This window comes from Podarcis vaucheri (genome assembly GCF_965113315.1).
Source record: "Podarcis vaucheri genome assembly, chromosome: 4".
Classification (NCBI taxonomy): Eukaryota; Metazoa; Chordata; class Lepidosauria; order Squamata; family Lacertidae; genus Podarcis; species Podarcis vaucheri.
Window position 1 is genome coordinate 63,317,802 of NC_138762.1, and position 13,029 is coordinate 63,330,830.

Sequence of the window (13,029 nt, forward strand, 5' to 3'; positions counted from 1 at the left end):
CGGTGCTTTCTCCACCTCCAAATATTCTTTTACTTAAAAAAAACCCCAACAATATTTAGATGGGGAGGGGGAATAAACTCTGAAAAATCTCCTCTGAAAAATTGATGTTTAAACAAATGCTTACATTTCATTAAAAGTAAATGGAGATAAGCAAAATAACATGTTGCTGCAAAAAGGCAGATTAAAAAAAGGTAATATATGAGAGAGAGAGAGAGAGAGAGAATGTGTTGACTATGGGGGAAGGGCAGAGTTCTTACTGTGGAACACTAATACAGTGGTACCTTGGATTAAGTACTTAATTCGTTCCGGAGGTCCGTTCTTAACCTGAAACTGTTATTAACCTGAAGCACCACTTTAGCTAACGGGGCCTCCTGCTGCCTGCTGCCGCCGCGCCGCCAGAGCATGATTTCTGTTCTCATCCTGAAGCAAAGTTATTAACCTGAAGCATTATTTCTGGGTTAGAGGAGTCTGTAACCTGAAGCGTATGTAACCTGAGGTACCACTGTAGTCTTTACGAATCCTTGACATGCACCTTTCTAGGATGATGCAGATACATTTCAATGTTCTGATGCTTAAAACTGCATTACAAGTATCAGACAAAACAGCTTTGCAAATATTGGCTACAGCCTGTGGTTAGTGTGGAGGCAGCTTAAACACAAGTCCTTATTTGGGCAACACGGTGTGGCCTAGCCAGAAAAAGAACAAAGGAGCAAAGCAGTTACAATTTCCTCTTCAGGAGGTTGAATTCCCACACAGTCGTGGTAAGCCATAGTTTAGCTTATAAGTCATGCAAACCAGGTCACTGTGTTGTATTTATTTCATAATTGTATAATGTTGTGTGTTACTGTTTGAAAGCAATATCTTGCTAATTTACATATAATGCCTGGAAAGTCCTCCTCTTGTACAATCTAGTACTGAGGAAATAAGATGAATGCAAGGATAAAACTGGTTTTCTAAATAAAATATGTTTTTCTATGTAATTGGAAATCAACTAATGTATCATATACAGGGCAACTTCTAGATTTACCGCTATGTTCATATAGTTACAAAGCCCTCGTTTGAGTGGGGGGGGGGAATCTATTTTGAAGGCAGATCCAGAGAGACCTATATATACCTCAAATCACCTTTATGTTTTTCATAAAATTAATGCAAAATTTATATACATCCAATATGGAGCAAACCTTAGCTGTTCTGGAGACTGAGAATTTGTCTTCATTCAAGTGGGACAATCTCATAGTTCACTCTGGCATAGCAAGCAGTGCATGAAAAAGGCATTTATATCAAGCCTAAGTAAATATTGTAAATTCCCTGGAGAAGAATTTCTCTTTTGGTGTTAAGAAATCCAGTATTTATTTAGTTTTTCATGCTGTTCCATACTACCTGGAATTAACACTTATTGTTGTAAGAATTTCAGGTACTGTAGTTCTGGATGTATAGTTGACATGTTTTAGAGCCTTAAGGAAATATTCCTAAATTTGTGAAACTCTTCCTCAGATGTTGTCTGGCTCTCTTACACTTTTGAGGCCAACTCTTATTTTGCTTCTCACAATACTGAGATGAAAGTAAACTATTACTTCTCCACAACCATCTTTGCATTTTCAGAATGAAGTTTGACCTTCCTTAATCTTTCCATAGGCCTCTCAATATTACTTTGAGAGAATAAATCAGTTTTAAAAGGCAAACTGAATATCAGCATCTGTGAAACAAGTATAAAAATTCTGCAGCTCGGGGCATCCCAAAAGTTAACAGGATTGTATCAATTGCTGCCATTCTGCTTGTACGACAGAATTCCACTTGTACAATGGAAACACCTGCCCTTATCCCCTTCAGTCTCCTGCACACCCTGAAAATCTGCTCCAGAACATTGGAGGATGATTGAAAAGAGGAGAGGACAGGAAAGTTCTGTTGTGTGAGTGGAATGCTGCTCATATAGCATTGGATACAATCACATATACATAATAATACTATCCTATAGCGTCCTGCATTTTCTCAGAGCCAGTTCCTTTGTTACACATATATGGAAAAGAGAAGCACTTCTGCAGGTAGCTGGGCATGTGGATACCCCCTCTCGTGAGACCTGTGAGCTCTGATGGTTACCTGGTGCTCTTAGATCTCACAGGTAAGACTGTTCAGTCGTACTTTATATAATACAGTCTAAAAGTAGGAAGTAACCCAAGTAATTTGTGCTTCTTCTTTCTTCAGTTAGATGCCATTTTTGAGCTGGCGCTATGTAGTTTTTGATACAGGGAAAACAAGGAGATATAGACAGAACTGTGTCTTACAAGATATGTTGATGTAAGCTTGCAGTTAGTAATGTACAAAACAGCAGTGGTTAAAAAACCAAGTGCTATTAGTGTTAAATGAGGGCAGTCAAAAAGATTATGCATATTCGAAATTATATTATCTCTCCTAATCTATGATGAGAGAATACAGTATGCTTTGTACAATTTTAAACAATAAATATTAACTGATATTTTCACTTTTCGAAGTGGCTCGGTTATAGTAGTTTCAGATGTACCAATAGATTTATCAACATTTTGAAAATATTTCCATCTGGATGTAAAAAGCAAAAGTAGTTGTGTTGGTGCATAAGAAAAATCCCCACCATCCATACTTGGGCATTACCTTTACTGGGACTAACCAAAATGTCCTTAAAACAGGGTAAGCTTTACATTTTTGGTTGATCCTAATAAAGGTATTGCCCAACTATGAATTTTGGGCTATATTGATTAGTACTTAATATCCCTGAGATTTATCTCAGCATTGTGCAAAGTCTGCTATTTAGGACCTTTCACATTTACTGAGTTTTATAATAAATTCAGAAGAGAGTTTAGTTGATCAGAAAGATGTAATTAAACTTGCACAATGCACCCCTATATAGCTTTTATACTGAAAATACTATTCCAATATGTTAGCATCTTGATGCAGACTGTGATTTGCAAAGCTTAAAATACTGGGAATCTGTCTTGCACGGCACATTCATCCAATTTAAGATGCCATGATTTAAGCAACTTCTGGAACGAGCATATGCTTATTTGGCTATCTGAATCTTCTTGCTTCCCTAGAAAGAGTTATGTGGGGTCTACCTTGGGATTTTGTAGAATAGTTGCCCTAAGGCTATTGTACTTATTTCAACAACTTAAAGTCGAGCTTGTTCTCTTAGACCAGGGGTCTGCAACCCGCGGTTCCGGAGCCGCATGTGGCTCTTTTACACCTTTGCCGCGGCTCTGGGGCGGATACTAGCGAGGGGAGGAGGCGCATTGTGCGCCCCGACACTCCCCACTGTGGCGGGCGCTGTACTGGCTGTGACGTCGCATGGGGGAGGTGCATGCATTAGTCACGCACCATCCTGACGTCACCTTCCCGCCCGCTGTCAGATCGCAGCTCCGGAGATATATTTATTTTAAATGTCGCAATGGTTTTGCGGCTCCCAGTTCCCCCCCCCTTCGGAAACGGGTCCAAGTGGCTCTTTTTGTCTTAAAGGTTGCAGACCCCTGTCTTAGACAATGGTTTATCTATAGGGCAATTTTTGCCCTTTGTTCACCAGCCTTTTTAACATGCATTATTTTCCCATTGCATCCTTACAGTACCAGCTCAAGACATTTTGTTGCCTGACTCAATTCAAATGTGGTCTTGGCTAAATCCAGTACCTTACTTTACAATTCAGACAATAATTTCTGTCTCTAAATCCTGCACTCATTGCACAGCCTAAATTTGATTTCATTGGCAGAACCAGCATCCCTACCCAGTTTCAGTGTTACCGATGACCCAGATTCTTGAATAATAATAAATTGTATATGCTCCTAAAATCACTTTGAAGTTTCTGATTTACATTCAGGAGATGAAGGACTTCAGAGGAGTGTACAATGGAGTGGTGTTCTCTGTGTTGTGATGGTGGGATGTGTGTGTGAGTCATGTATATGAGCTGAAAATTGGGAGTGGAGTAGAGCATCCTTACACATCTGCTAGCCCAGTGTTTCCAAAGTCAATAGGGACACAAGTATCAACCAGTTCTCAAATGGTAAAATGAGAGTGCTAGGATTCACTACTAGAAACTATGCATCTGATGTTCATGGGGAATGGACTGTTACAGCATTATAACAAGAGGTACATAGGAAAACTGCCATCTAATGCATGATAAGAGACCCAATCCAATTTCTACATTCTGGCACTAGTTACTAAAACAGATTATGTTGCCTAACAAATGGCAACAGACCTGGTTGGAACTATGCACTCTCGTGATTCCCCATCACTCCCTACTTTCCTGGTTTATACTGTCATCTACTGTACACACCTAAAGGACCAAACAGAAACGGTGTAAGATTATACGAAATAGTGGCACAAGCTCGTGGCTTAGCTGACCTTACCCTTGCCAACCGTTGTAGTTTTTTGTGTGTCCCCCCCCCCACCTTATTATTTCCCTTTCCCTTTTTGCACTTTGACATGATATTTGTAGCTGGCACTGTATTGTTATCAAAATCTTAAGAAAAATTATTGAAACGTCAACAATGGGGTAAAGAGAGATGTGTGAACCAGTCTTTAATGTGTGGTCGTGTGTAAAATTCAGTCTGTAATTAAAATTTAGCAAAAATTCAAAAGAATCTTAATAGTTAACACAAGTTAATTTTTGAATTCCAGATGAAAATCTTGAAATATAAACTCAGATTTTGGAACTAGAACTAATCATTGTGCTGAAAAACTTGGCACATCTACGTAGCACTTTCAGGAGAGCTTTCCATGTTAGGATTTCCCATCTAGCTTGTATGTTCTTTATTTATAGATTTATATGACTATGCTGCTAGGAAAAGTCTGCAGAAGCCCCATATGCACCTACTCCTCTCACCTTTCATGGTCTCAGAACCATAGTCATTAATGTCCCGTAGTTAGCCATCATAGTTAGCCAGATTTACATTTTTGGAGAAGATAAAAATGCCCTACTATATGAAGCATTAAATATCACAATCAAATGAATTAGCAGGATATGTTTATTATGGTTGTATAATTTGAGGTGGGGTGCTACAAAATGATACACTGTTTATATATTACTATTTTTAAAGTGCAGGAACCATTTTTTGAAACTAAAGGAAAAATTCTGTTGTATATCTATACCAGCAAACAGTTCGTGAGGAGACAACTGTTGTGATGACTGAAGGTATGACTGTGGAAACCTCTTATGTGCCTTCTGCATACCTGGCAGAAATCCTTCGGCTTCTACAAGCTTTGTCTGACGTGGAAGACCTCCTTAATTCTCCCAGTCTGCAGGGGAAGGACTGTGAGGATCTTGTCAGGCAAGAAGAGTGCCTCATGGTAAGACTCAAACAATTTGAATAATAATTTGAAGGTAATGTGCCATTGCACAGTGATATAGTTCACAAAAGCTTATACCATAAGGTGCCAGAAGACTCTGTTGCTTCTCCTTTGGTCAGTTTTTTCCTTTAATTTTCTCTCTTGGCATTAAAAAAAACACCAAAAACCAATTTCCTAAACTAGGTTACTGTCCTAACTCCACTTACCTGAGAGTTAACCCCATTAAAAGGGCTTAAAAGGTAAAGGTAAAGGTACCCCTGCCCGAACGGGCCAGTCTTGACAGACTCTGGGGTTTGTGCGCCCATCTCACTCAAGAGGCCGGGGGCCAGCGCTGTCCGGAGACACTTCCGGGTCACGTGGCCAGCGTGACAAAGCTGCATCTGGCGAGCCAGCGCAGCACACGGAACGCCGTTTACCTTCCCGCTGGTAAGCGGTACCTATTTATCTACTTGCACCCGGGGGTGCTTTCGAACTGCTAGGTTGGCAGGCGCTGGGACCGAGCAGCGGGAGCGCACCCCGCCGCGGGGATTCGAACCGCCGACCTTTCGATCGGCAAGCCCTAGGCGCTGAGGCTTTTACCCACAGCGCCACCCGCGTCCCTTATTTAACCCCATTAAAAGGGCTTAGTCCCAGGTAAATGGGGTTAGGAAATACAGTATATAACGCAACAGGTCTGCTAGTGCAAGGGACTCCCATATGAGCAACAGAACTTACTTTCCTGACCCCATCATTTTCCTATGCCCTTAACATCAGCTTTGGAGGGTTGGCAGACCACCATAGGAGATTTTGGGGCACACGGGAAGAGGACAGCAAACCTCACTAGTTCAGCATGAGATACACACTGAGTTAAAAAATGAAATATAAACGAAAACTAGAAAGAGGGCAAATGTACAGAAACAACTATGTAAAGCAGTGACAGCAAAACATCTTTAGGCACTTTTTAAGGGTTTTTTTGTTAGTAATAAAAAAGAAAATATATAAATGTCAGTGTAACAGTAGTGTATATATCCATAAAGAAATGATAAGCAATACAGTACAAAGTTATTTGGTATTAATTAAATCAGTCCATAACCATTTTATGTTTATGTTGCTCCTAATATATTATTCAATATTTTCTTGAATCTTACGCCCAGATTACTTTTTAAAGTGTATCATGACATTGTTGTTGCTATTCTTCACTAAAAAACAATTACTCTTGCTGATGTGGTTAGATTATGCAAAAATTAGATACTATATAAATTACTGTTATTTGGTTCTTTACTGTTATGTGTTTTCCATGTTGTCAACTGTATTAGTCAGAGAATCAAAGGCCCAGCAAAAGGATTAGTAGCAGATGAATGGATCCCCATTAGTACTCTTTAATGTCACACATTTGTGCATCTTAGTATGAATTATTTCCATAACTAATCACTTGTTATTCCACATGTATTTGATATTATTGTAGCTGACACCAACTTTAATGATACTGATTAACATGGTTACAAGTAACTATTGCTGTAGGTTTAATTTAACTGAACTATTAAAATGTCAAGAGATGGTAGTTGTGGGCACAGTTCCATCTTCCCCCGAAATAAATCTATCACAGTAGCCAAATAGATCTTACAGATTCATATGCTTTCGTAAGGGATATAGTTTTGATCTGAGCTTCGTAATGAATGAATATTTATTTCCTGGTAAAATCATTCATCATTGTCATTATCCTGGAATAAAAATAGAAACATGGCACATAAATTGTATAGCTGCTGGTTGGAGAAGGTTTAAAATTAAATTGTGGTTGATTTTTTACCCCATGTGGATTCACATGAATCAAATTTCAAGACAGTAGTAGGTAGAAGTATGTTTTAAAGTCTTATGTTAACTGTTTTTTGATAGCATGTTTAATCAATACCCTTTTATTGGAAACTGAAACTGGTCCCGAGTTAAATAGTCCCATCAATAGCCATCAGTTGCAGCCAAGGTTATGGAATCAGCTTAGAGACCCTGGTTTCCATAGAACCCAATGCATGGCCCTATGAGGACTATGTTTTAGGTTGTCTGCAAATGGGATTTTGCTGATCAACCACTGAATCTGCAGTTCTGTTGTTCACAGTAGTGGAAGGTGACAGAGGCAGACTGATCAGGCCCAATGTCATCATGTAGCCAACTGGGGATCCTGAAAATTCTGGAGTCCCACCCTCTCTCTGTTCTCAGAATGCCCTGACTTGGGACTTTCCTCTGGAATGAATACCGCCAGTGAGCTACCTGCCTTCCCACACATTTGGTGGCCAGCAAGAGGCTTACTGAGTCTAAAGAGATGGGCAAAGGGACATCTCCACCTAATATCTCCTGCACTGTGTAAGGGGTTTTGGGATTGTTCTGCTTGTTAAGTAAGAACATAAACCAAGCGGGCAAAAATAATGGGAGTAGCCTTTCCATCCATATAAATATACACAGTATATTGCTATGGTATATATCAGAGGTGGATTTAGGGGAGTGTGACTGGTTTGGTCACACTGGATAACTGTGATGAAGAATGGAAGGCGAGAGACAGGGGTGTTGAATTTGGGCTTTGCGCAGGCTGCTGATGAAATTTGAGACCCCTTGGTCTGCCACTGTGTGTGTGTGTGTGTGTGTGTGAGAGAGAGAGAGAGAGAGAGAGAGAGATCCAGAATCTTCTTCCTGAAAGAACCAGCCATCAGTCTTCATGTTCCCCTGTAGTGTAGTGTTAACATTGTGCTCTTCCATATGATTTGCTCATTGTTTTCCTGTGCATTATATCCTCATAACAACACTGTGACATATGTTAGACTGAAAAATAGTGAGTTGCATGTAAAAGGTACGTTCCTCTGACAGTGACTGGCCTAAGTGATCATTCAGTAAGTTTCATCAGTGAATAGTGAACCTAGGCTACTCAATTCTAGTAGAACATTTCTAGGCTGGTGGTTTACTCAATCATTGATAAATCAGGCCAGGAATACGTTAATAAATGTTGTTTTCTATAAGGATTATTTCTGACAGCGCATAGCATTTGTAGGTGAATAGAAATCTCCACTAAAAATGTCAATTCCAGATAATTATAACCCTTTGTCTCTGCCTTGGCTGTGATTTTTGTCCTTATCCCCAAAGATTATATATGTAAATCCACCAGTTCTCCTTAGGAATCCTCACCATTTCTGTTTATGCTAGATATTCATTAATCACTCTAAACCTTTCATTCTCCCAGCAAGAATGCATACATAATCCTCTTTAAATGTGCTGGATTTATGAAAGTTGTAGCAAATATTATGATTCATGGTTCTAGTACATATTTAAGACTGCGATTAAGTAGTGGATCTTTTTCTCTCATTCATGAATGGTACAAGCTGTGCTTCTCTCATTTATGATATCAATATAAAAACTGAAATATGATTACAGATTTGGTATTCATTCCAGAACAATGCCTCATCCTGTAGATATTTTGTTTTCTAAAAATATATTTGCATTTTTGTAAAAGAAATGCACATCTGGATTCTATCAAATAAGCCTAGGAAAGAACTGAGGAACTCAATTTTAGAAATGAAGTCTAAATGGTAAAGTTTAAAATAGCCCTTCCCCGTAGCTGAGCAAAACCCAATTAACCACAATCCATAGAACCAATGTGAAGGAATACACTTTCCAACCTGATTTGGATGCTTGGCACACAAATTTCTGAAAAGTCAAATTACTAGAGAATGTTGTTCTTAACTGTCAGAGAGAGGCAAATTTTAGAAAACAAAAATAAATGGCCATCAAAATTCCTTTGATTTGATTTCACTTTCAAGAGCAATGAAATTGATACAGTTCCCAAGCGCTATTGCCACTTCATTTGCTAATGGGCTTCTCTAAGCCTTTCTTTCTTCATTCTTAAAATGAAATCAGAGTGCACTTTTCCTAGCCAGTTTACAAACACACTGATGGCATCTAAAGCAGCTTAAACATATTTCTGCTCTGCAAATACATGCCTGCCTGAGGAGAGCCAGTGCCCGCAGTGCCAGTGGCTGGCCACTGAGGGTGGGAGCTGAGAAGGGCACCCAGCAGAACTGGTGCCAGGATGGGGGCACGGATAGTGGCAGGGAGAAGGTGCCTCCTGCCCCATTGGTCAATCAAAGGCTGCCTTCCCTTGCTCCGGCAGTAGCCCGGAGCAAGAAAAGGCCAATCTATCTATTTATTTTGCGGTGACCTGAGTAAATATGGTTGCACACGAGTACGGGATGCATAAGGGGTGCCTTTCCTCACACATGCATTTTCTCTCTCTGTGACACACACTCTCACACAGAACGTTAAACAAGCCATTTCTCCTTTGCCTCTTATATTGGACCTTTCCACTAAACCTCTCCACCAAAACTCCCCTTGCTTTTCTTTTACTCCCCACGTCCATTAATTCCCTCACACACACACTCCAGGGCTATAACTCCCTCACACTGTAGCACCCTGCTTGTGGTTAACGCTTAGCTGGAATGAAATATTCAACGCAGCAACAGAGAAATTTAAAAAATAATTTATTTGTCAGACAAATAAATAAGAGGCACAGTGGTATATAGTTACCAAGCTCTGGCCTGGCCTCCTGCCATTATGGCCAGCACTTATATTCCCTTAATCCAGCCCCCCTTTGCTCCTCCTGTGGCTGCCTCTGTTCAATCAGCCTGGTTGGATTTCCTATTGGCTGATTGCTATAATTAATTCTAAAAGATACACCCATATCCTCCTGTCCTTATATGGAACACAAAGAGCTATATATTGTTACATCTATAAATGACAAATAAGTAGTAATATATCTTACATGTGTCTCAACAAGGAATCTTAATTACCAGCTCACCTCTTGCCTTCCTTGCCCTCCAAAACAGATGGTTAATAATTTAAAATTTTATCTTGAACAGATGTCAGAGACCTTGGGTTCATATTCTCATGCATCATCAATGAAATATCTCCTTTTGGAGGTCTTTAAACAAAGGTCTGATAGCCATTTGTCATGCGGGCTCGTTTTGGCGTCTCTTGTCTGGCAAGAGGCTGGGCTCAATGGCCCCTGTGGTCTATTCGAACTCTAGGACTCTATGATTCTATGAAATAAGAATCTAACATCTAAATTTGTTACTTTCTAAATCCTTTGCATAATTACATTTAAGACAATATATTTAATACATAACATAGATAGCTTTTTAGAAGGATAAACTTCCTCAAAGTAAAAAGGAAGAAACAGTTTACAGCCTCAAAATAAAATAGGAGAAAAAGCCTCTTCCCCTTTTTACACTCTCCCCCCCTTCTCTAGCCAGCCATGTGCTCTTGGCCTTTTGTCCTGTGGCTCAAGTTTAACGGTTTTATTATGTTTGGTCTCTGCCCTTTTTTACACTCTCAGTCTGTAATTCCAGCTTTTACGACTTTGAGAATTGTTTTCTGCTATCAATCAAAAGGGGCCCTTGTCTAGGAGAATAAACATTACCAAGGTTGTAAACTGCTGGCTTGAAACTTTTGAAAATCTAAGCTCTCTCTTTAATATACAAGTCCTGATCAAACATTAATAAAATGCAGGCTTATTCAGATGCCACATTCCCCCCTTTCAAGCTCAAGGACCTTGCCACCAAGAGTCCTTGATAGCTTGAACTTCATCATATTCCTGAGTTAAAGCTCTGTATAGGGCCATGATATGAGGTAGAGTTTCATTCGAAATCATCTTGCTAATTGTACTTCTAAAACATGAAATGATACTTGGCATCATACATAAAACCATCACTACTACTGTCAAGAAAAACAAGCAAGACAATAGTATCCCTTTTAGGTAACCAATTGGTGAGCCATCCCATATCCCATCCTTCCCATGTTTGTACTGGGACATGTGCTATACTTTCCATCTTTGTGGCCAACACACGGATTGCCTCACCATTATCTGAAATGTTAAAGCAACAGGCATTCCCTGTCAAGTTCAAGACTCCACATAGGGCTCCCTGCTTGGCAAGTACATAATCCATTCCCATTTACAGCTGCAAAATGACGGCTCTACTTTCATCCAACTGTTATGCAATAAATCCCACTACTGCTTGCAATCGAATTATTCTGTTTAGATTATAAATAGGATCCCGTGCCCCTTGTATGGGCTCACCAGGATTCCAGGAGGCAGGATCATAATAGGCTATAATGCTCTCTGGTGGCCAATCATCAGTACCGCTCCAACTTTGGGTACTTCCTCCTGCTATATGAGAAATATCAGCGTTTCTTCGTGTTCGCTTTGCTGAACTAGTGGGCATAATCCACACTGGTGGTAAAACCCCCATCCCAGGAAACAAGTCCCACTCCATTTGGAAGGGAGTTTCTTGTATGCCCATTCTCCACATATCCACCACAACCATCGGGTCTGAGGGTTTTGGTATGTGGAGTGCATAAGGCAAAGTATCACAAGGGGTATAGAGTTCACAGTGCAGTATGTTAGATTGCCTTTTTCTGTCACAGTTATGTTTCATACCACTTTCCATGCATGAATAAAAGAAGGTGCACAGGGCAAGGCATTCCGAGTTCGATAGGTAGTACCGTTTGCCCAGGTATTCTTAATATTATCCCAAGTATAGTGACAATGAGAAGAGCCTATCATGGTAGAATCAGCTGCATCTGATGATTTATGTACACAGAATTCCCCTTGTACAGGTATAACTCGTAATGGTTTAGTTGAGTTCCATCCGGGGAAATTCTGTACTTCTGTGTGGTGTGGCATTTCGCTTACCCTACCAATGGCATTTAATGGTATTAGTACTAAGGGCATACCTCCCTCTGAATCATCTGGCCCAAGAGAGCAAACAAGGCAATTGGTCCTATTTGCAACATTGGCTACCATTTCAGCTAAACCTACCCACATATTGTGGTCATAGCGGAATCCATATTTAGCAAATTTGGTCAGATTCAAGGACCCTTCCCCTTCCCAAGGGATCAGGATTAATAATAAAATCATGTTGATGTCTAGCATATGCATTCCTTTCACAAAAGATTACCTTATTGTGATAGCAAATAAATATCAGTCCCAATATAATTCCCCCAGTGACAGAAATGGGGAACCACCAAGACCAAAACATATATCCCAAGGATCCCCAATGTGTAATATCTCTGATAATTGTTCCACAAGGGGGCAGTCAATCAATTGTATAAGAGAATCCTTCCGCTCACAGTCTCTGGTTCAGACGCTCCTCAAGCTTCAGGCGTGCGCAGGTCAGCCAGCTTCCAGTGTTGTGGCTGCAGCAGGCCGGTCGTCTAATGTCGCCCGTGACCCAGCCCGTTCCCCGTAGGGCTAGATACAGGGGTTTTTGGAGAGAGTCAGTTTTAAAGGATTAGAGGGGTCACCTTTGCACGTCCAACTGCCTTCGGACTTCTTCAAACGGGAGTGATGAATCCAGGGGGGTCACCTCAGCTACCTTCACCGCTGTTGGAGTAGAGAGCAAGACGGTGTAAAGTCCACGCCACTTTAGGTGCAAATGGATCACGTTTCCACTCTTTCACCCATATGCTATGCCAGCCTGGAGCTGATGAATCGGCACGGCAATGCTGCACGGCGTGCGCTCGAGGGCCCACCTGTTAAGATAAAAACAAACAAACAAACACGGGAGAGAGACAAAAACACGGGAGAGAGATTGCACTTGTCCCTGTGTCGCATGGTCTCCTATTTGTTTGAGGTCAGTTGGAATATCCTGAACAAAGGAGGGCGGCCTCCCATACAGGAGCTCAAAAGGTGACAACTTAAGTCTTTTT

At 40.5% G+C, this 13,029-nt stretch overlaps 1 protein-coding gene across 11 annotated transcripts in view; it reads left to right on the top strand.

Moving 5' to 3' along the window:
- Nucleotides 1-13,029, top strand: part of DMD (dystrophin) — a 1,048,023-nt gene that overhangs the window by 506,824 nt on the left and 528,170 nt on the right. For all 11 annotated transcript variants that reach the window (XM_082219922.1, XM_082219929.1, XM_082219924.1 and 8 more), the window contains one exon: nt 5,113-5,307. In XM_082219922.1, the coding sequence (XP_082076048.1) occupies nt 5,113-5,307 (195 nt within the window). The remainder of the gene's footprint in view (nt 1-5,112; nt 5,308-13,029) is intronic.